Source organism: Tasmannia lanceolata, unplaced genomic scaffold (assembly GCF_043159265.1).
Source record: "Tasmannia lanceolata isolate RefF3 unplaced genomic scaffold, GAP_Taslan_0.1 ptg000018l, whole genome shotgun sequence".
In the NCBI taxonomy this organism is placed as follows: domain Eukaryota; kingdom Viridiplantae; phylum Streptophyta; class Magnoliopsida; order Canellales; family Winteraceae; genus Tasmannia; species Tasmannia lanceolata.
The window spans coordinates 7516430-7537446 of record NW_027518695.1 but is presented as its reverse complement, the minus strand read 5'-3'; the positions used below and the strand labels follow the sequence as shown (position 1 = coordinate 7537446).

Genomic DNA, 21017 nt, shown 5'->3' with positions numbered 1-21017 from the left:
TCTAATGTAAAAGGAGTAGTCATAAATTCACTAAACGGGGTGGCCAAGAAAAGAAAGGGTGTTAGTATATCCCTTCCCTTGGACCCATCATGACTAGGCCACTAGGAGGACGATCTTAACCTTGGATCAAATGACTAACTATGGCTCTGTTCACTTCTTTTCCCCGGAAAGGAAAGGAAAGGATTTCATTTTCCTTTTCCTTCCAGGTGACGTGGCAGAAGGAAAATGAATCAAGGGAAAGTGTCAAGGAAAATGATTCGTTTTCCTTGGAAAGCCTCTTTCCGATATATTTAATCGGAAGCCAAATCTCGAGTAACAGAGAAAAAGTCAATTTCCACGTCATTTTCAGCTTTTAAATAAAAAATTCCGCATATGATAAAAAATTTTCCCACAGAAATTCTGTCTTGTCAAGATTTTGTCAGGGAAAAAAAGGATGTTTTCCAAGAAAAACAGTACCAGGAGAAAGAAGTGAACAGAGCCTGTAGAACTAAGAAGAAGAAAGTGAAGTTTTACACAATTGAATTTGTCAAAATGGAACTACATAAATTAAATCAAGTGTAAAAAATCAGCCAAAAAATGAAAGAAAAAGGCAAGAATAATAATAATAAATGAATAACACAAAATAACCTTCCTCGAAATTGCCTAGCAAAATCCTCTCTACGAGAACTTTTGCTCATTTAATCCTTTCACAGAAATTACCCACGTATTTAAGATATTAAATAGGCAATAATAAATTGAGCAAAATCGAATTTGTTAAGGGAGATGATATTTTCACCCCCCTGCAGTACGCATGCGCCCCACTGATGACGTGATTTGACGTGAACAGTGGGCTAACTTTAACGCTTTTTTATGTCAAATCAATTTACCAATAGGGCGCATAATCCTAAAGGGGGGTGAATAAATCACCTTTATTATTTCTTGAAAAGAAAACCATTTTCAGACGTGTTTATATAACTTTCATCCCTCTCAAGGACTCCTCAGAAGAGCAGAAAGAGTGGCCTCTGCTCTCTCTCTCTCTCTCTCTCTCTCTCAAACTACTTCGAATTCAGAAAAAAATCCCTAAAATCTAAACATTCGAAGTAAAAATTCTCAGCAAAACCTCAATAATGTCGGAATCAAACAAGAAGCAGCGTTCAATCAAGCTCTCTCTCTTCACCAATTTCACAGACTCAAACCCTCCTCCCTCAGAAACCTCAAAATCCCCAAAATCTCCACTCGATTTCAAACCCTATCTCTCAAAATCCCCACGCAATTTCGAACCAGATGTAGTCGGACTCGGAATCGTGGCCGCCATGACCGATATCAATTCGGACTCGGATCGGACTCGGGCCGTGAAAGCTCCGATATCGCCCAAATCGGATCCGATACCGATTGTTTTGGGAAAAGGGGGAGTGAAAATGAGGGAATCGGTTTTGGAGAGTGATCACGATGAGATTGAGCTCTCTGAGACTTATACACGTGTGATTTCGCACGTTGGGAATGAATCGATCAGAAAACGGGAGTATTTTGAGAAACCTGATGGCAATGATAGTAATTATTGGGAAAATCCGGGGGTGTTTTTTGCATCGCCACCTAAGTATTCGGATTTTGGCTGGATTTTCAGGACGGAGGATTTCTTGAATTTTTGTTATCTTTGTAGGAAGAAGCTTCATGGATTGGATATTTTCATGTATAGGTAATTTTATACTCTCTCTCTCTCTCTCTCTCTCTCTCTCTCTCTCTCTCTCTCTCTCTCTCTCTCTCTGTGATCTTTTTTGTAATGAATTAATTTATTGAATTTTTGTATTTAAATTTTTGTAGAGTTTTTTTCTCGGTACTTTTGGCTTTGAAATTCGATTTTGTTTTGTTGGTTTTTTATTAATTCAGCAGCCCTTCTAGTTAAATACTCTCTCTCTCTCTCTCTCTCTCTCTCTCTCTCTCTCTCTCTCTCTCTCTCTCTTTTTTGATAAGGAATTAGTTTATTGAATTGTTGTATTTAGGTTTGTAGAGTTTTTTTAGTTTCTGGGTAGTTTTCACTTTGAAATTCGAATTTTTTTTGTTGGTTTTTGATTAATTCATCATCCCTTCTATCTTATTTGGGTTTCTGTTGTTGTTTTGGTTTTTGGGTTGTTTATGAATTTATTTATTTGATAGATTTAGGGATTTTGATCAATTTGGCAGCTCTTTTTATTTTTGGATTTTTGAGATTTTTTTTTTGAACTTGTGAATAATCTGCAAATTTGAATGTTTGGGTAGAATTAGAAGTTTTAATAAATGTATCAGCCCTTGGAGAATTAAAATTGTGATATTTCCTTTACATTTGTGGGGCTGTTTTGACTTTTGGGTTGTTTGGGGATTGGAAGTTTGGATCTTTAGGTTTTACGTTTGGGATCAATTTAGCAGCCCACTTAAGATCTGATCATGGTGTTTTTTGTTGTGGTACTGTGAGAATTGAAGTCCTGGATTCATTTTTAGGTCCTGATATTTTTGACATCCTTGTTGTTGATTGAAAGTTTGGGTAGATGGTTGGGATAAATTAGCTGCCTTTTGGGTTTTTTAATCATGATTGAGGGTTAATGGATCTAGATTCTTTTGTTGATTTAGTTTATTATTTTTGTGGACTATGATTGAATTAATTAATAGAAGATTTTTTATATATTTCATGCAGATGGGATTTCTGATCAATTAATTGATTTTTTTATTCCTTCATTTTCTTATCTTTATTAGTTTGTGAATGGATGTAGAGTTTCTTATGATTTTGATCTGGTTTTTCTTTTTAAACAAAGGATGTGTCTGACTGGGTGATAGGTTTTGGTTCATTTTTGTGGCTGTTATGTTCAAATTATCTTTATTTTTCTTTTTTACTTTGGATGTTCATGAAAGGAAGCTGATGATATTTTCTCTCTGTTCTTTTATTAAACAAACATGGATTTTGAATGGGGTTACTAGATTCCTCATTTTTCTTATTTCCTGCTATTATATGGGTTCTTGGGGTTCTGAACTTCTGATCATGCGATTTAGTTGCAATTTCGATTTTCAGCCTATATATATATATATATATATATTTCATTACAAGTTTGCTGAAGATATGTCATTACAAGTTTGTGTAACTGAAATAATGTGATCCAAAACACATGAATAGCTTTTCAGAGAAAAGTAGCCCGGTTTTTAACTTCCTCATACATATGGAATCTTTTCACATGGGATCTGATGTTTTGATCATATAAAAAAGAAATATGTCAAGCGAAGAACTCCACCCAAGTGAACTCTTCTGTTAACCGAAGGATCAATTTGTTAATTAGATTTTTCTACAAATGTTTCTTAAAGGATCAGCAGAACTTATTTACTTGTCTGTCTTTTTTTGGATTTAATTTGGTTTTGATGTCATTGGTTGTATTTGCTGATGCAGATACTTCTAAAGGATCGGCAGAACTTATTGACTTGTTTTGATCGAATTTGGTTTTTTGTGTCATTTATCGTATTTTGCTGAAGCAGATATTTCTAATAAACAGCCATTTTTAATGGGAAATGATATCAACACTCCAACTCTTTAATCAGATGCGCGAAAGCATTTGGTCGTGTAGTATTTAAAGGGCTGTCAGTAGGATATTACATTTTCCAAAAAGCTCTTAAAAACCCTTTAAATACTACCCGACAAGATGCTTCGCGCATCTTATAAAATCGTTGCAGTGTTGATATCATTTCCCTTTTTAATTTCTTAAATACTGAATCAGATAACTACATAGTCACAATCTTACAGTCGAATTTGTGGTTGCTGCCAAATTTACAACTCATGTTAAAATCTATGTTCGAATAATTTTATCGATTTTAATTTCTAAATCTGTCCACCAATTTTAATGTAAGCTGCAAAGATTCTTTTTGATAAGTTGAACAAAAATTCAAAGCCAAAACCTGTCCTGGAATTCAAGTGGATTCGGACAAGCTTAATGACTTCTTGTATGTTTTAAGTATAGATCTGATATGATCATCTGGACACCATTAGTATTGAGCTTTACAGATAAAACCGTAAAACTTCTGGGAATCCTCCCAGCCTTTCGGTCCATCTCCATTGTTGTTGTCAGACACAAATACGAGGCATCACACATGGAAACCTTGAAATCCTGATATGTGGCTCATTCAAATGGTTGTGTGATGATACTTGAAGACTTGTTATTATTTATTCTTGATGCAGATTGTAGGTCCATTTCCCTTCCCGGTCCTACATCAATTCTAGTTCATATAAATCTACAATGTGAAGAAGGGTTTACAATGGACTAATTAACATAGGATATCAACCATAATAAGATAAATAGTTGATTCCAGTTATTCGATCCTTTTACTATTCCAACATTTGATGGTAAGGAAAAAAGGGTCTCTATTGTAAATATAAAGGAAGCTGAAAATAAATATAGCTCGCATTATACTCTTCTATTCGGTTGACAATGGAATTAGTTGCTGCAAAAATAAAAAGGCAGTCTTTAATTACTAAATTCTTTTATGATTTTGAACTTTAAATGCTTATTTTCCATTCTTACCCCTTCTAAAATGTATTTCTAGATAGATTTAATTTGTGGTACCACTGCTATCACAGCTCTAGTCCGGAATGTGCATTCACAGCCGTAAAATACAATGATTTGTAAAATAGTTTGGCCTCCTCATTTTCCTCTGGACATGAGGATTGGTTGTCTCTCTGTAATTGGGATCTTCATGGTAGATTTGTTGCGACAAGCTTGTTGTCATTTCTTTCTGTCCGTTGGGGTTGCAAATTTTTAAATTCGGATTGTAATCGTGCTGGCTTCTCTTGTGACTTTGGATTTAGTAAGTTTTTTTCTTGTTTGTTTCTGTTTCGAATCTCCATATCGGTGGCATTTCATGGACAGTTTTGAATGCATAATTTGCTTTAATTCCCCGTATCTGGGTTCTCATCATTGTCTATAAATGGGCAAGCATGCCAGAGTAACGCATTTAATACCTTGTTGTATGTGCAGATACATAAATATCCTTCTGTTTCTCCCTTTTTAATGAATTTTTATTTTTTGTGATCATTTGTATCAATATCTTATTTTATAACTAGATTCATGATGCCACACTCTCTCTGTCGATGTAATGTTCTGGTATGCTATTGAAGCACTGTTTCTAATGCTATCCACTAATGTCCTTTTTTCTTAGGCTTTATGCGTAATGGAAAAATTGATTAAAGCACTGATAAATGTTCAAAAACTTGGACGTATTGTCGAGGTTGGTCTTTCCATTATGAAGTTCGAAGCACCAAGTTAGTGAAAAAACTTGTTCATTGACTTGACTAATTCTTTATACCTTGGAGTTCCAGACTCGCCAAACTGAGTTGGGTTCGTTGAGTTCCGGGTCTATCACTGAAGTCTTGATTGTTTCTACTATCATTTTTCACCTTGATTTGGTTTAGTGACCTCTGCAACTAAGGATAGTTGTGGGGTTCTGAAATTAAAGTTTCCTTTTATTCCTTTCTTGACTGTGTTGCTCGGATTTTAGTGATTATATGGATAGTGACAGTTGATTTCTTCTAATTTGGTCATATTGCCTCCAAATTTAATGATTCTTTTGCGATAATGTTCAGTCTGGAAAATTTGAAAATTCCTTACGGGTCTTGCAGAGGAGATTTATCATGGAGGATTCTTTTTTTCTTGTCTTGGGTATTGATAAAGTTTTTTCTGGTTTCTGTCTTGCAGAGGAGATATGGCCTTCTGTAGTGTGGAGTGCAGATGCCAGCAAATTATGAGAGATGAATACAAAGAGAAATGTGGTTCTGAAGCTCGAAAGCCTTTTGATTGCTCTGTTTCTCCATGTTCAGATCCAAGACTCTTCTCAACTGGTGTTGCAGCAGCTTAAATCTATAAAGCAAAATAGAATGAGTGAAAAAAGGTACCCATATAAATAAATAAATTTTGTATTTCCGGCATATATATAATGTGGAGAGAAATTAAGAGGAGTTGAGCAATTGCTTGTATGTCTCATCCTGCAAGCCAAGGCCCTTTTAAGTTTAGATCAAGTAAAGATGGAATTTGTTCACTCCCAGAACCAGAGAAACATAAATGATCTGAATTTTCTTCATATATTCAATATCATAATCAATAGCATTTTATATATGATTTCAGGCTCTTTTTTGTTCCGCGAGGATGAAACAGTTTTGGAGTGCAATTGGATTAAAACACCATATATTAAGGGATTTGCTGGGCAATTCCACAGAAGATACATTTTTTAAGAAAAAATAATAATTAAGAACATTGTTAGTTGCTTCCTCGATAGATTCAAATAGTGGAATGTTCCTCATAGCATTTTGCATATTTGATGAAAACAAAAAGAAAGAAGGTTGGCTATGGTTCTTGAAGGAAATAAGAAGGCTTGGGGGGATTTGAAGTTGGCTATTGTTTTTGACAGATATACTGGGAAATCCATTCTTTATCCTCACCATGACTGCATTCTACGGCCGTCAACTATCAAACTAGAATAAGCCTCTCCCCTGGCTCGGTTTCTGCACAGGCAACAACACATGCATGAAACCTTTTGCAAAATATGTATAGATAGTCCAAACACATGCATGAAACCTTTTGCAAAATATGTATCGATAGTCCAAAGTCTCGATAGTTGCGTTTGTGGTGGAGATTCTATTTTTAATAAATTTCCCATTTGTAACTTAATCACAGTAAGTTTGGATGCATGTAGTTGCCTTGTAGGGTGGCAGTGAACTAGAGCTGAAGTGATCAACTGGTGTAATATCGAGGCAGTCTTCTCGTAGAGTAGTGGTAGATCGTGTCTCGTTGTCGACTAAAGTAGTTTTCTGGTGCAGTGTCATTATCAAAACATGGACAGTAGGGGTCATTACCAGTGTATACATGGTTTTAAATTTCGACCGAAATCCGAAATTTCAGATTTTGGTGGGGACCGAAAGCCGAAATTTCGATCAACTGCCTTTTTTTATTAAAAAAAAATGTTACAAAATTTCGAGTCAAAATACCTAATTTCAGCCTGAAATTTCGGATTTTTGTGGGGTCCGAAATCGGTACCGAAACCAAAATTTAAAACCTTGAGTGTATACAGAGAGAGGTAGTTTGAATCAAAACGTGCAACCAACACCACTAGCAGATGACGAGGCACCTCAAAACGGGTCAAAATACCAGTAAATCACAAAAATAGTGCAATCAAAGAATTGCACGTAGTTACTTTGTAGAGTAGTGATGAATTAGAACTTTAATCAACACAGAGGACACGAGCCAAGTAGTCTCTCAGTAGTTACCTCATAGTAGTGCAGTAGTGTTTGGTTGTCAATTGAAGTTGTTTCCTGATGTGGAGTGTCATTATTCAAAGAAGGGACAATAGGGGATGTATTACCAATATAGAGAGAAAACAGAAAGATAGGAAGAGCCCAGTATGCCCCGTTGGCAAAAAGGGAGGAGACAAGCCGAATAGTCTTCTAGTAATTTGAAACTCTACATGCAATAAAACACAAGATTCTGATAACACTAGATTTTGATGACATGGCATCCCCAAAACGGGTCAAAATGTGCAACCAAACAGACCAAAGCAAAGCACCCAACAACTCCTTAATTGTAATACTTGTAAGGTTAGTCAATCCGGCCGAGACACAGCAGCTGCTGCTACTGCCTCTCTTCTTTCTTAAGACTGTCTCCCTTTTCTTGAGAGTGAAAGGTTAATTAAACACATCAAAGTAACTACCTGGAAAGGAGCCATTACTTTTTGCTCTCTATTCAATTCTAACCCTCCAATTTGAAGCTATGTTTAGTTTTTATTTCCGGCCACAAACTGGAGGGGATATAGTCCATAACCATACGCAGAACAGAGTTTACTCACCAGAATACCACCCCATAACTATGCTTTCGAAAAAAAGACGAAATGCCCAAGGAGATTTTATATTACTCTTAAGGGCATGTTTGGCAACCATGAAAAATAAATCACTGAAAATTCGTTTACTAGTATGAGACAGAGGAAGCTAGGCAAGGAATTGTAAAACATGGAAGCCAAAAATCCTATGTTAAAAAAAGGGTTTTTTTTCTTCTTTATTTACTAACCCCATCACATGCTCTACTCACTTATTATGGCCCTCTCCAGTCTCTCTCCCACCAGCCTTCTCTAGCCTACACTTAACTTTTAAACAAACATTGCATGAATTATTATTTTTTATGGTTGCAAACATGCCTTAAATATCTCGGACCATCCGTAAAACTAAGCAAATGGGTGGATAGAACAATAGTGAAAGATAGGATGGCAGAACCCACCACCAAATTCCAACACAGCTCATACATGTATATTAATAATAACTATCCAATGATCATATTACATAACCCAGCCATTCAAACACAGAAAGGGCATACAACGTATCATTTAAAGCCGAAAAAACAACATAAATCCACATGAATTCTACGGATCTAAACCACTAGAGAATAAAAAAACAAAAAAAACAGCTAACCCTAAAAGCAAAATAATTCTTTTAAAAGAGGATACAGAAATCTATATACCACCAAGCCCATTGTCATCAACCTGGGTAAAGGAAGAAAAAAAAAGCTCTGATTCCCCATCACTGGTAGTACATGGGCAGCTGCTGGGAAGACGAGTTGCTGGGATAACCATCATACAGAGCTTGGGAGCCGCCGGAGTTGAGGTGGCCAACTGATGGTTGGCCATGCTGTCCGGCCATCTGAAGAAGAGCTTGGCCGGAGAGAGCGGACCCCGCAGCATGGCTTAAGGCTAGCTGGCGCTGATAAGCCAACAGATCTGGTGCTGAGTAACCCTGATTCAGGCCATGTGTTGGGAGCATTTGGAAGGGAGGAACAGGCGGTGGCAGCGGGTTTGATGTTGTTCCAGAAGGTGTCGGCTTGCTACCCCATGAGCACTGCAACCACACAATCCATAGGAATTATTTCTTTAGACTGTTACGTGCCTAGATGGGTCCCACATAAGGTAGAATAAATTATTTTGTTTTTTCATTAGAATTTTCTCTCTAGTTGTTTGGTATGGGTAGGAGTCTTAGAGATACGGGTTATCCAGATTGGCTTGGGTAGGAGTGTAGAGGAAGTGTCTTTGCGCACAAAGTAATGGCACTTCCCTCGAAGCAGGCCAAGAGGCTGATCTTCCCTCTAAGATCAATCATGTTGTGAACTGATATGGGTTTGTAACATAAGCTAATGCATTAATGGTTCGGCTTGAGGAAGGGAATAAATATAGGGAGATGATATCAGCACAACCATGTTTTAATAATTGCAGTAACTCTTCTTGTCAAGGTCATTAAAGTTCGCAAAAAGCTCTTAGAAAAGAAAAGACGAGTTGTGCAATTATTAAAACAGGTTGCGTAGATATCATTTCTCTTAATATATTGTACAAAGAAAAGGAGCACTTACTTTCATAGACTTGCCGAAGACCATCCTCCCATTAGCCAATTGAATGGCTAGCGCCGCTTCATCATGAGAATGGTACCTTACAAATCCAAATCCTTTGTCTCTCTGTATGCGCACTTCTTCAATGATACCCGCTCCAAGAGCATGAAACTGACGATGGAGTTCAACTTGAGTAACCTGACATTACCATAAACAAGATGAGTTGGAGAGACAATTTCAAAAGAGCAAGCAGAGTTACGGATTTCAGACTTTCTCGGTCATAGAATCTAATGAAAATGATACCCACAACATTTTAACAGTATCTACCTCGTGAGCAAGGTTGCCAACGTAGACTGTAGTATATGCTTGGTTATTCTCAGGAGACTCATCGTTTAAATTCTCCTGACCTCCATCTGCAAATGGGAAAATGAACAATGATCAGAGGATATAAGACATGTTCGTTAAGCAAACCATGTGCATGACAAGAGTCGAAACTACAGACAGGCACAAATAGGCGGGCACGGGAATGATGATACCGTGCTTATTGGTACTGCAAGGTCTATGCTTATTGGCAGCTATGACATCCAGGCACAGATATGGATATGGCGATTTGACATTTTTGTAAATCAAGGACACAGATACGAATATTATAATACTAATAAAAAGAAGTTTCTTTGATGTAAAAGTTGCATTAGAAAATATAAAAAGCTTCAACGTTTACTATGGTTTTGGAATTTTAAATATGGAGATAGAAGGGATGAGTAAACAGATTCAACGAGCTGTATCCCATAACCGTGTTGTATCGTATTGATAAAGGTACTCTGCCAATACAGTATCCCAGTATCACGTATTAGAATTTCAAGCTGAAATGGAAATGTAGATGCTGCTGGGAACCAAGGGAAAAAAACCCAAACATCCGAGGCACGATAGCATAGGATGGATTTAGGGCCTGTGAGAGGAAAGAACCTCTGTGGACAAGAAATGAGATAGATGAGGCAATACAGGAATTCCACAGCGAGAGACAGAGGGGTGTCCCAAAACAGGAGCTGGCCAGAACTATAAAAACAACCAGCTCCAGTCGGTGGTAGCAGAGGGGAAAAATTTGCAAAGTAAAGGAAGGGATTTTTGAAAGCTTGCTTATAGGGTGCTGTAAAGATAGACTAGGGAAGAGATGGAGTCTCTAAATATTCAAGGACTAACGTTCTAACAGAAGGTTATTTTAGTGTGCGTGTAGAAACCTAGAAATATCTTCTCAACAACAAGGATCAAACACAATATGCAGCAAATGTCAAGAAATGATTAACACAATCACACAAGAAAACACAAGATTTACGTGATTCGGCATTGTGCATACGTCCAAGGTTTTAAATTCCAGTTTCAGTCGTCACGGAGACAAAAACATTTTGGTTTCGGAGGAACTTTCGGTGGAAATCTTGTAAAATCATGGAGACGTATTGAAACATATCCAAATGATGAAATTTTTTAATCCTTTAGAAAACATATTCAAATGATGAAATTTTAAGATGAAACTTTGGGAAACTCTAGAATAAGCACAAATACATACTTAGAAACCATCACATGAGCAAGATAGCAATCCATAATGACTTAATCACATTGAACACCTAGTGATGTGTTGTCGCACATTTCTTAAACAGTAAAGTCAATAAAGATGTGCAATGTAATGAAGTATAAGTGAGTACAATGACCAGTTCCCTCCTCTAAGGACTCCAACTCCATGTTAATACCACATAGAGTTAACGAGGTATTATTGGTCTCATGCCATTCTAACATCCCATGCATAATATATAGTTACTTTACTGTGCAGTTTAATGATGTTGCCTACCAAAAATTTCTCTGCATTAATGAAATGAAAATAATAACATACTTCCATTTTTTTGTCGTTCGACCATTTCAGATGAATTTCGGGATATTATTTCGAATTTCAAAAATGCCAATTTTGAGAATTTCGGGAAAATAAAACATGAAAGGAAATCATGTAGATTTCATGTTGGTGGGGATGGAAACGGAAACATTTCGGTCATTTCAGGGAAATTTAAAACCATGACTCTGTTGTATTGGCATAGGATTAGGGCCTGGGTGGAGGCAGTGGCGGTGGGTGTGTGTTGGGCCCCGGGGGGGGGGGGGGGGGGGTGGTGGTGGTTACATCATATACCTTCTTAATGATGCACTAGGCATTTTATTCTACTTTCTTTGTAGAATTAATAAATTAAGTAGTTCTTACATCATGTACATTTACTAAATTAAGTAGTTCTTACATCATGTACATTTACATGATTGTGCACACTTGATTTCAGAATGAACCCTACGATCCAGATATGCACAACAGCGTTGAACTCCCACTGGAGTTCAACGTTTGACTGTCTCAAGTGATCGTGTCTAAATGTGTATTTGTGCTTGATTTCCACCAAGATTTCTAACCGAAACCCACATGTTCCCATTTCTATGGCGATTGAAACACATACCAAAACAAAATTTTAAAACTTAAAAATTCCAGTGCCGCCTCCAAGCACCATATGATAGTTTTGAGGTTTGAACCTACAAACCACGTTGTTGTCCACAAACATTTAGATGTATACACAGTACAAATGTAGGTAGGTGGTGTGAAGGACCGCAAAGGGTGGGATTTGATTCACATGTGTGACTTGTATTACGAAAACATTTGAATTTTCAAAAAAGAGTGTTACGAAGAGGACATGACCATTTTGGGGAGATCCTAACAGCCCTCCCTATTGCACCACAAGGGAAACAGCACACTAATAACAGTTTTTATGACAAGAATGCCCTTGGTTGTTAGGATCTAAATAAGGGCAGTACACCAAGGTATTAAGCATCTAAATGAAGACACTATGGAAAAGACAATCGTGGAAGATGACTCCATGAATGTGATCCGTTGGCTTAGAGGGTCAACGGTCCCTCCTTGGAGATTTGCACATTTGTTCAACGAGATTCAGAATAGGATAGGGGATTCCTCAATATCATTTATGCATGTACGGAGATCCGCCAATAGTGCGGTAGATGGTCTAGCTCGTCAAGGCGTGGGAATGCAGGGATTGGAGATGTTTGACTTCCTCCCGCCGTGATTATCATAGTTTTTTTTATTAAGCTATGTATTTACTTTCTGTTTCTTTGTAATCTAGGGTTGACCACTTCGGTCTTCTCCTTTTTTTTATGAATGAAATTGCAAGTTTGCCACCATTCAAAAAAAAGAATGCCCTTGGTTCTTACATAATGACAAAGACCCCTACTTTGGTACACTCGGCAAAATTTGAGTGAATATTTGGGACAGTCCTTACAAAAATGCTGTTGTCCTTCAAAGAACAAGCTTTTTAAACATTTTTGGCCACAATTTTTGAGTTGAGAGAAGATGCAGATACCTGAAGTTCCGCTTGTCAATACGACCATGTTTTGGTTGTCAAAGTTCTGCTTGTCCTCGGTAAAACCAGCGCCCTTAGCTGCCCAATTGCACCTTATTTGTCGATTACCAAGCCATTTTCCTGGAAGAAGAACCATCTTTAAATTCAGGGATACAAAAAGGAAAAAGGTACAAAAGCCAGGCGACATCATTTTAGAAATGACAAAAACTAAAAATTGGAGATGAAAAAATGGAAGCCTTACCGGTCAAATCATTTATGGCACTCTGAGCATCCTGCAAAACATCCAAGCAAAAATTATATATATCAAGGTTCACACAATGTTTCTAACTAGGCCTGAGAGTATTAAAATTAAAAGCTACATTATTCCAATTCAGTCACCAATATATTTGAAGGATAAAACTAACCTGCTGGTTTCGGAAAGAAACAAAGCCGAATCCTCTTGAGCGACCAGTTTTATGGTCCCACATGACCCTTGCATCACTGCAAATATTATAATGCTAATTATGTTCATAGAAGCTGATAAGCCAGAATTAAATACACTCAAAACAGCATTTACTTGAGCAAACCGGCATTGATAACCACATTTTACACGAAGAGAAGATTCCATTGATAACCACATTTTACACTAAGAGAAGATTCCATACATATTGAGCCAAAACATGAAGACTCAAGGTATCCTCGCTGAAAAAAAAACACCAATAGCATAAATTCACAAAGAAGAGCGGGAACTTACGAACAGCTGGGATACACCGAGAAGCATGCATACAGAGTTGCATCAGTAACCTCAGGGCTCAGGTCCCCAACAAAAATATTGAAGTGACCTGAAGAACATAGAGATAATAGTAAAAAAACATTTTCAAAAAAAGATAATAGTAACAAACCAAGTAGAAAAGAGTACAACTAATGAATAAAAAGGCAGGAAAAGGAAAGTAAGATGCAAAAGCAAACCGTAACCTGAAGTATCCTCCCTCTGTCCACTGGCATATGCCCAATTCACCTTAATTGCCTGACCATACCTGCAAAGAAAATTGATTCAAAAAAATTGTTTAAGACAAAACAAACTGATATCACCAGCTGACAGCCAAACTCAAGACTCAAATGATATCATGAATAGCTTTAAGAATGAGATTCCTTACAGCTGCCGTCCATGCAGTGTCATAATCGCAAGAGCCGCTGACCGCCTGTCATGATAGTCCACAAAACCAAAAGACGACTGCAAAAGTAACAGAAGAATAACAAGATTGTCAGGCGACTTGCACTAACAGGTAAACAAGCTGAAGATCGATTCAATGACTACTCATGTTTGGACTGAATGAGAGCTGATTTTCTTCAATTTAAGAAATCAATTGCCCCAGCAATCACTAAATAAGTCATTGCTTTTACGAAATTTATCGCCCCGTTCCGGCAATCCTAGAATAGTGCCTGGTGTTTTCAGAACTCAAACTCAGAAGCACCTCTATCTTTTATGTGCCTTGAATGGTCAAGACTAAAGACAGACAATGAGTAGCTATGTAACACAAAAATGATATGAGCAAACACACAGTAGTGGAATGGATTTCTAATTCGACACAAAAGTGATGAAAGAGAATTAAGAAGGTTTAACAGATCCTGAACATAGGCTACATGTTTTCTCTTTCATCTATCTTCCTCCCTCTCCTCTCTCCTCGTTCACAATCACCAGAATTTGATTTTAGTTATACAAGAATTTCTTCCAGTGGTATGTAAATGAGATTAAGGGGGTCAGTAAAATTCCGTTGCTTAGACAGTTTCTCATCAAATCACCTACTGTCCAGCTTGAGTAGATCACCGATCAAATCAAGGATACAACAAGTGTGTTGAAACTATGTATGCTACCACGCAGGCTTAAAACCAGACATGAGTTATAGACAAGCGCTAAATCTTCCGAAGAGAAGCCAAATCCCATAAGTATAGGAAGCCATGAAGCATTTTTTTTCTTCCTTTTTTTTGAATGGTCATGAAGCATTTGTAGAACCAGAAGTGGTGGAGGAAGGGGAAGGAGAGGCAAGGGGCAAATATGAAACTTCATCACAAAAGAGTACAAATACAAATTAGAGTTGTTGCTGAAGTTGAGATTACAGGGCAAAGAGGAAGAGACAGTGGGGAAGATGGCTACCAAAGTAATCATTTAGTTAATCACTTTGAGGATTCTGGGGCCTGACTATTACTTGTCAGGACTCAATTTTGAGAGCATGGGTGGGAAGAAGATATTTGTGATGAGGAGGGAAAAATGCATGAGAATGCAACTATCGTCTAATAAATGATGAAGATGACTTGGATTTGTTTCGAAAAAGAAATCAAATGAAAAACAGCGATAAAAAAGATGACAGAGTGAAAGAAACAAGGAAAAGGTGGATAAGGGAGGAGTTGGGGTTTAGCGCTCAAATATGGTGATCAGTGGAGGGAAAAGATCTGAGAGAGAAGAGACCACCTCGGTCCAATGGGTTCTGCCTCCTCGCCCCTTGCTCCATGCTCACAGTGTGACCTCTCCTTGTCAGCCCCCATGACAACATGTCAGAACATTAATGATTAGGAAAAAAATTCCGAGGATGATTTCTTCGAAATTGAAACAAAGAAAACAACCTCAGTTGAGTCCCTCTTCAATGGCATATTGTTGCAAGTCCCTACCCTTGTGACCATATGCCTGATCTCATCTTTACAAGCTCTAGCGTCATTTATGGTGTCGCTAGTCCCTTGATTCCCATCTCTCAATATCTCTCTGGCTCACTTTTCACGACACCAGTTTTATCCATCGAGCCCCCAGCCCGGCAGGCAATGAGATCACACCATTCCTCATAAATAAATGTTCTATTTGTTGCTAGAAGAGTCTTCCGGTAAGCAACCATCACAACCAGCAATGCTACACTTCTGTTTATTTCTAATACTACTGCCTAGCTAGTTGCAAAAAGAAAAATACAACATAAACAACCCATAGTGTAGAAGGATACCCATATTACTTTAAAAAAAGTGTCATGAGCTAATCTCTAAATATAAAACTCGATCCAATGTAATATGATTTAGATAATATGTCCAATGAAGCAAAGCTAATTATGCATCCTAATAGATGAATGGCAATAAATATGTTTTCAGGATCAAACCTTCTCCTTTCTAATGAGTTTGCATCCTTCAAGTGGCCCAGTACTTTGGAAAACTTCGGCAAGAAGGCTCTCAGTGACATTGACATGGATGTTGCCGACATACCTGAATGAAGCATTAAACCATCAAAGAAATCCAGAGAAAGCTAATACCTAGTGGAAAAACCAATTGCTTGCTATATCATTGACCAATTCCAATTGCTGCATATTAATATCAAAGAATTTAATGAGCCACAAAAGGAAAAGAAAGGAAAAGGGGACAACTGTTGCACAAAACAAGTGATCTTGTTCCAGTCGTGGAATCTTAAAAGTGAGGAGCGCAAAAAAAATTCTCAAGTGAGAATAACTTATAATAACCTGTTCAGAACACATTCCACAACGCATAAAAATAAATAAAAGAAAAGAAATTGCAAAAACAAAAGAAAGAAAAAAGACAAAACTGTTACAATAGAACTCACACACTGCGGCATGAAGATGAATCAAACCCAGGAGGCAGATTTCCACTTGGAACCGGCTCCATCTGCAAAATATAAATGTAAAAAGGAAGAAAATAAAGAAAATAGTTCCTAAAGAATCTAGAAGTCCTCCCTAAAAATTGGGTATTTTAAGGATTCAAAAGGAAAAGAAAAAATCTAATAATACCTACATAAAATTCTAGCGAACCTACCCTATAAAATAACAAAGAGATAAAAAAATGACCAGATGTTGATCAATGCTAAATAAAATAGACAACTAACGCATTCCCAAGTATAAAAAAGAAATGACCAAATTCACCACTCTATGAACAGCTCAAGATGGCAAGGGCTAATAGAAAGTTGCAAATGTGTTTCAAAGAAAAAAAAAATACTAACCAAGATGAAACAGCTAATAGAAAGGGAAATCATATTCGTATGCCTTGTTTTAATATGACATTCCAAATAGTTAATTTTTTTAATGGATGCCGATATTTTTTGGGAATTGTAACAGCCTCTAACAGCTACTTAGAAAAGAGTAAAATGAATAGAGGGTCACCAGCACTAGAACAAGGGAGTGTGGATATCTTTTCCCTTGTACAAGGCATAAAATTTGGAGAGGAAAGTGATAAACCAAATATCAGATCAAACAAACAGTTCTAACAACAATAATGCCATTTCAACCAGAAAACAAACACAACGGAATCGTATAGGAGTATATGATGGCCAGAATATTTGAAAATAAAAAGAAACAAAGAAACTTTACGACAATTAACTATAGAACAAGAAAAATGAGTACGCAAAAGAATCGGATAAATGAAAATCTAAAAACCAAACACAGGTTGCTATGATTATGTACTGAAGAGATGGAAAAACAAATAGAATTATGAATAAACCTCTTTGCAAATCCGATACTAATAGGAGTGAAGGATCGACGTTCAAAACTTGAGCATTTTAATACACTCGGACAAAAACTAAAAGGGAAAATTTCAGAAACACTTCGAGATAAAAAAAACCCCAACCAACCAACTATTGTCATCTTCAGTGGTAATCTTATCTAAAAGAGAAATAACAATACAAAGAAGTATCTCATTGAAGACGTTTTCAGGTTTACTTTGGTAATTAAAAATAATAAATCTAATTACACAATCAAGCAAAAAAAAACAATAATTAACAAATCCTACCAAACAAACAGTGCTCTTTACTGAAGAAACTGAAAATGAATACATTACAATCAAAGCATATGGTAATTAAAAATACTAAGTTAGACAATCCAAGAGAAACAACAACAGTAATCAAACCCCGCATAACAAAGAGTGCTCCAAAACTGAAGAAACTGAAAACGAATACGTTACAATCAAATTAAAAATAAAAACTAAGTTTCACAATCCATCAAAAAACAAAAACAAAAAAAACAATACTCAAATCTTAGGTAACAAACAGCACTCTACAACTGAAGAAACTGAAAATGAATATATTATTATCAAATCATATGATAATTAGAAATAACAATTAACACAATCCATCAAAAACAACAAAAACAACCAAATCTTATGTAACAAACAGTGCTATAAAACTGAAGTGAAGAAACTGAAAATGAATACACTATAATCAAACCATATGGTAATTAAAAATAAAAAGTAAGCAACACAATGGAGCAAAAACAACAATAATAACCAAATCTTATGTAACAAACAGTGTTATAAACTGAAGAAACTGAAAATGAATACATTATAATCAAAGCCTAAGGTAATTAAAAATAAAAAGTAAGCAACACAATGAAGCAAAAACAACAATAATAACCAAATCTTATGTAACAAACAGTGTTCAAAAACTGAAGAAACTGAAAAGTTATGAGAATTGAACCTGAGACATTGCGGCCGCTACAACGGGATTGTACAGCTGCTGTTGCTGCTGCTGGAGCAAAGCCTGCTGCATTAGGGCCTGCTGCTGCTGTTGCTTCATTCTCTGTTGCATCTTCTCAACCTTTCAGAACTTTTTTTCAATAAACCGAGAGGAAAATCCTCTCCAGAGAATGAAGATCAAAGGAGACGTAGGGCAAAAAAGATAAAACAAGAGTCCAGCACAATTTTAGAGATCGATGTACAAAAGGTAATCTAGGGCAGAAACCCTAGAACAAAAGAAAAAAGGAAAAAAAAACGAAAAAAACAAAGGTAGAATGGCTGATGAAAAAAGATTCCAACTCTATCTTTAAGATTGAAGATCAAAGCACGAAGAGAAAAGTAATCTTGGACGGAAACCCTAGAACAAAAGAATAAAAAAAGGAAAATGAGATTTCTACAGATCCGATGAAGATCAGAGAAATGGAAGAAATTCCTCAACCGAGATACATAAAAAGAGGAAGAAGACACCAGATGCTGAAATTTTAGGGCAAAAACCCTAAAATCGACGTATTTTTTAGGTATCTCAAAGACATAAAAAGAGTAGAACGAAAGGAGTGAGAAAAAACAAGTGCGGCGAGGAATCGCACGTGACCTGCACACGTATTTTTATTCGGTGGTTGGTTTGAGACTAAATTCGATTTCAGGATGCACTCGTATGGTGGACTATACGACCACACACCAGAATTATAGAGAGGCTATATAATAGGAGAAAGCCACGCGAAATGCTCTATTTTTATTTTTTTTTGGGTAACGAAGGGTGTCCCCCACCCCCCTTCGGGGGAGGGGGATAGGACTATTTCCCTACAGATGCACGCAATCACCCGGAAACCACGCGCATTGGGTAAGCAAGGGGGGATTCGAACGCTCGTCACTGGGAGCAAACCCATGACTTTACGCCAAAGAGCCACACCCATGACCTTAACTGAAAAATTAATTTAAGAGGATCCTTTTGCCCATATCAAGTTGGTTTTCTTCAAGATGCAGCTTTAAGTAAGAGGTAGAAGGAAAGTAAAATGATATCAAATTTTCAAGTAAAAATAAATTCGAGTTAAAAATACTATTTACTTTTTCTTGATTTGGGAGGAAACCCAAATGTTATTACTCCTTGAAACCAATAAACTAGAATGGGCAGTACATGACAGCCCACCACTTTCTAGGGAAGGGAAAATTGTATCATTGACAAGCACAATTCCAGTAGCAACACAATACAATTGGGGTTGCAACTTGGATTAGGTTTTACGCGACCCGCTTCAACCCGAGCCGAAAAAACACATGGGCCGGGTTTGGTTTTTAAAAAATAACCGGACCCAACCCGAGATAGGGTAGGTTTTTGGAAAGCCCGACCCAAGTTGCAACTCTAGATTTTGTAATCCTAATAAGTGGAGTGATGCCTAATATAAAAATATAGGGTGATTAAATTTTGATGATGTTTATTAGTTTATTGGACTCTAGGTGCTGTTGATGTTCTAATTTATAAACCACTTATTATTAATCTGCTTCTACTGATTTCATGTTCTATATTAGTTTGAGGCATGTAAATGTTTCACATAAACATCAACTGCTAATGTTGATCTAAGTAACTGACTGGATGACTAATGTGTCTTTTTTGGGGCACATTTACAACTTTGTTGTTTGGGTTATTCGGAAGAATATTTTCGTACTTTAACATGGGCGATGATATTTTCAACCCCCCCAAACGTGATTTGACGCTAAAAAGCGTTAAAGTTGCCCACTGCTCACGTCAAATCATGTTATAAGGGCGCATGCGTACTGCAGTGGGCGTGAAAATATCATCTCCCCTGTTTGTAAAAGGACATGACCTCAGTCTATTTTCTAATTTATCTTAGTGATAAAAAAAATAAGAATTTATTATATGAATTGAGTGTAGCTAGGGCTAATGTTTGGTTGTTCTTGTGACAGATTTAATATTCCATTTTAGGGTTTGCTAATTCCAAAGAAAAAATAAACGTAGCTAAGGCGACAGTGTTGAAAAACCTGACCCAACCCTACCCGAGAAACTATCTCGAGTGGAGCCGGGTTTAAGAATGTGTGGGTTTCTCAAAATTAAACTCGACCCGACCCTAGATAGTTTCTCGGGTTCTCAGGGTAGTGTCCCAAGTCCCGACCGCTCGACCCCAGTTGCAACCCTAACTACAATGACAAGAACTATTTTCAATCAAAATGGTAGCATTGACTAGGGCATGGGAAAATCACTGACATAGTAACTAAAATGAACTGCTGAATACCTGAAAACATAGAGATATTCTTTGGGAGATGATATTTTCACCCCCCTCTTCAGTACGCATTCGCCCCGAATGCCCCCTTATAACGTGAACAGTGGGCAACTTTAACATTTTTTGACGTCAAATCACGTTAAAAGGGGGGCGAATGCTTCCTCCGGGGAGGCTATCATCGCCCTATTCTTTTCCTCTTTTATTTTGTTAAAAAATTTGCTTTTACCCATCGAAAAAAAAAAAATTGCTTTTGCCAATTATTAAGGTCATGTTTGGCTACCTGATTTTTTTTTCATGATAAATTAGTGTCTCCAAGTGGTGAAAGAGGGGTAGGGCGGGTGAAGCGGCTAAAAAACAGGAAACAACAATGAAGCTGTCATGTTTGGCAGACGTGAAAGTTTTTTCCATGGAATATTGGTTTATCAAGGCACGGAAGACAAGCAAGGAGGGTGGAAACATCTCAACACACTTGGTGAGCTAATATTCCATAAAAAAAATATTCATGGTTGCCAAACGTGGCCAAGACTAACAATAACAAATATTTCTACTAATCCAGGAGTTCTCCTTATATGAGA

At 37.0% G+C, this 21017-nt stretch overlaps 2 protein-coding genes across 2 annotated transcripts; one reads left to right on the top strand and one right to left on the bottom strand.

The window, feature by feature from the left end:
- Positions 1-966: 966 nt before the first annotated feature.
- LOC143849482 (FCS-Like Zinc finger 14-like) lies at positions 967-6101 on the top strand. The gene is made up of 2 exons (XM_077358501.1): positions 967-1675; positions 5685-6101. Exons 1-2 carry the CDS (start codon positions 1107-1109, stop codon positions 5842-5844), a joined length of 729 nt encoding a protein of 242 aa, XP_077214616.1. The 5' UTR covers positions 967-1106; the 3' UTR covers positions 5845-6101.
- A 2153-nt stretch (positions 6102-8254) lies between these two features.
- LOC143850004 (oligouridylate-binding protein 1-like) lies at positions 8255-18756 on the bottom strand. The gene is made up of 12 exons (XM_077359343.1): positions 18171-18756; positions 16311-16372; positions 15856-15958; positions 13876-13952; positions 13694-13755; positions 13473-13560; positions 13144-13219; positions 12981-13011; positions 12740-12859; positions 9672-9757; positions 9369-9542; positions 8255-8863 (listed from the first exon to the last, which is right to left on the bottom strand). Exons 1-12 carry the CDS (start codon positions 18279-18281, stop codon positions 8549-8551), a joined length of 1305 nt encoding a protein of 434 aa, XP_077215458.1. The 5' UTR covers positions 18282-18756; the 3' UTR covers positions 8255-8548.
- Positions 18757-21017: the final 2261 nt, after the last annotated feature.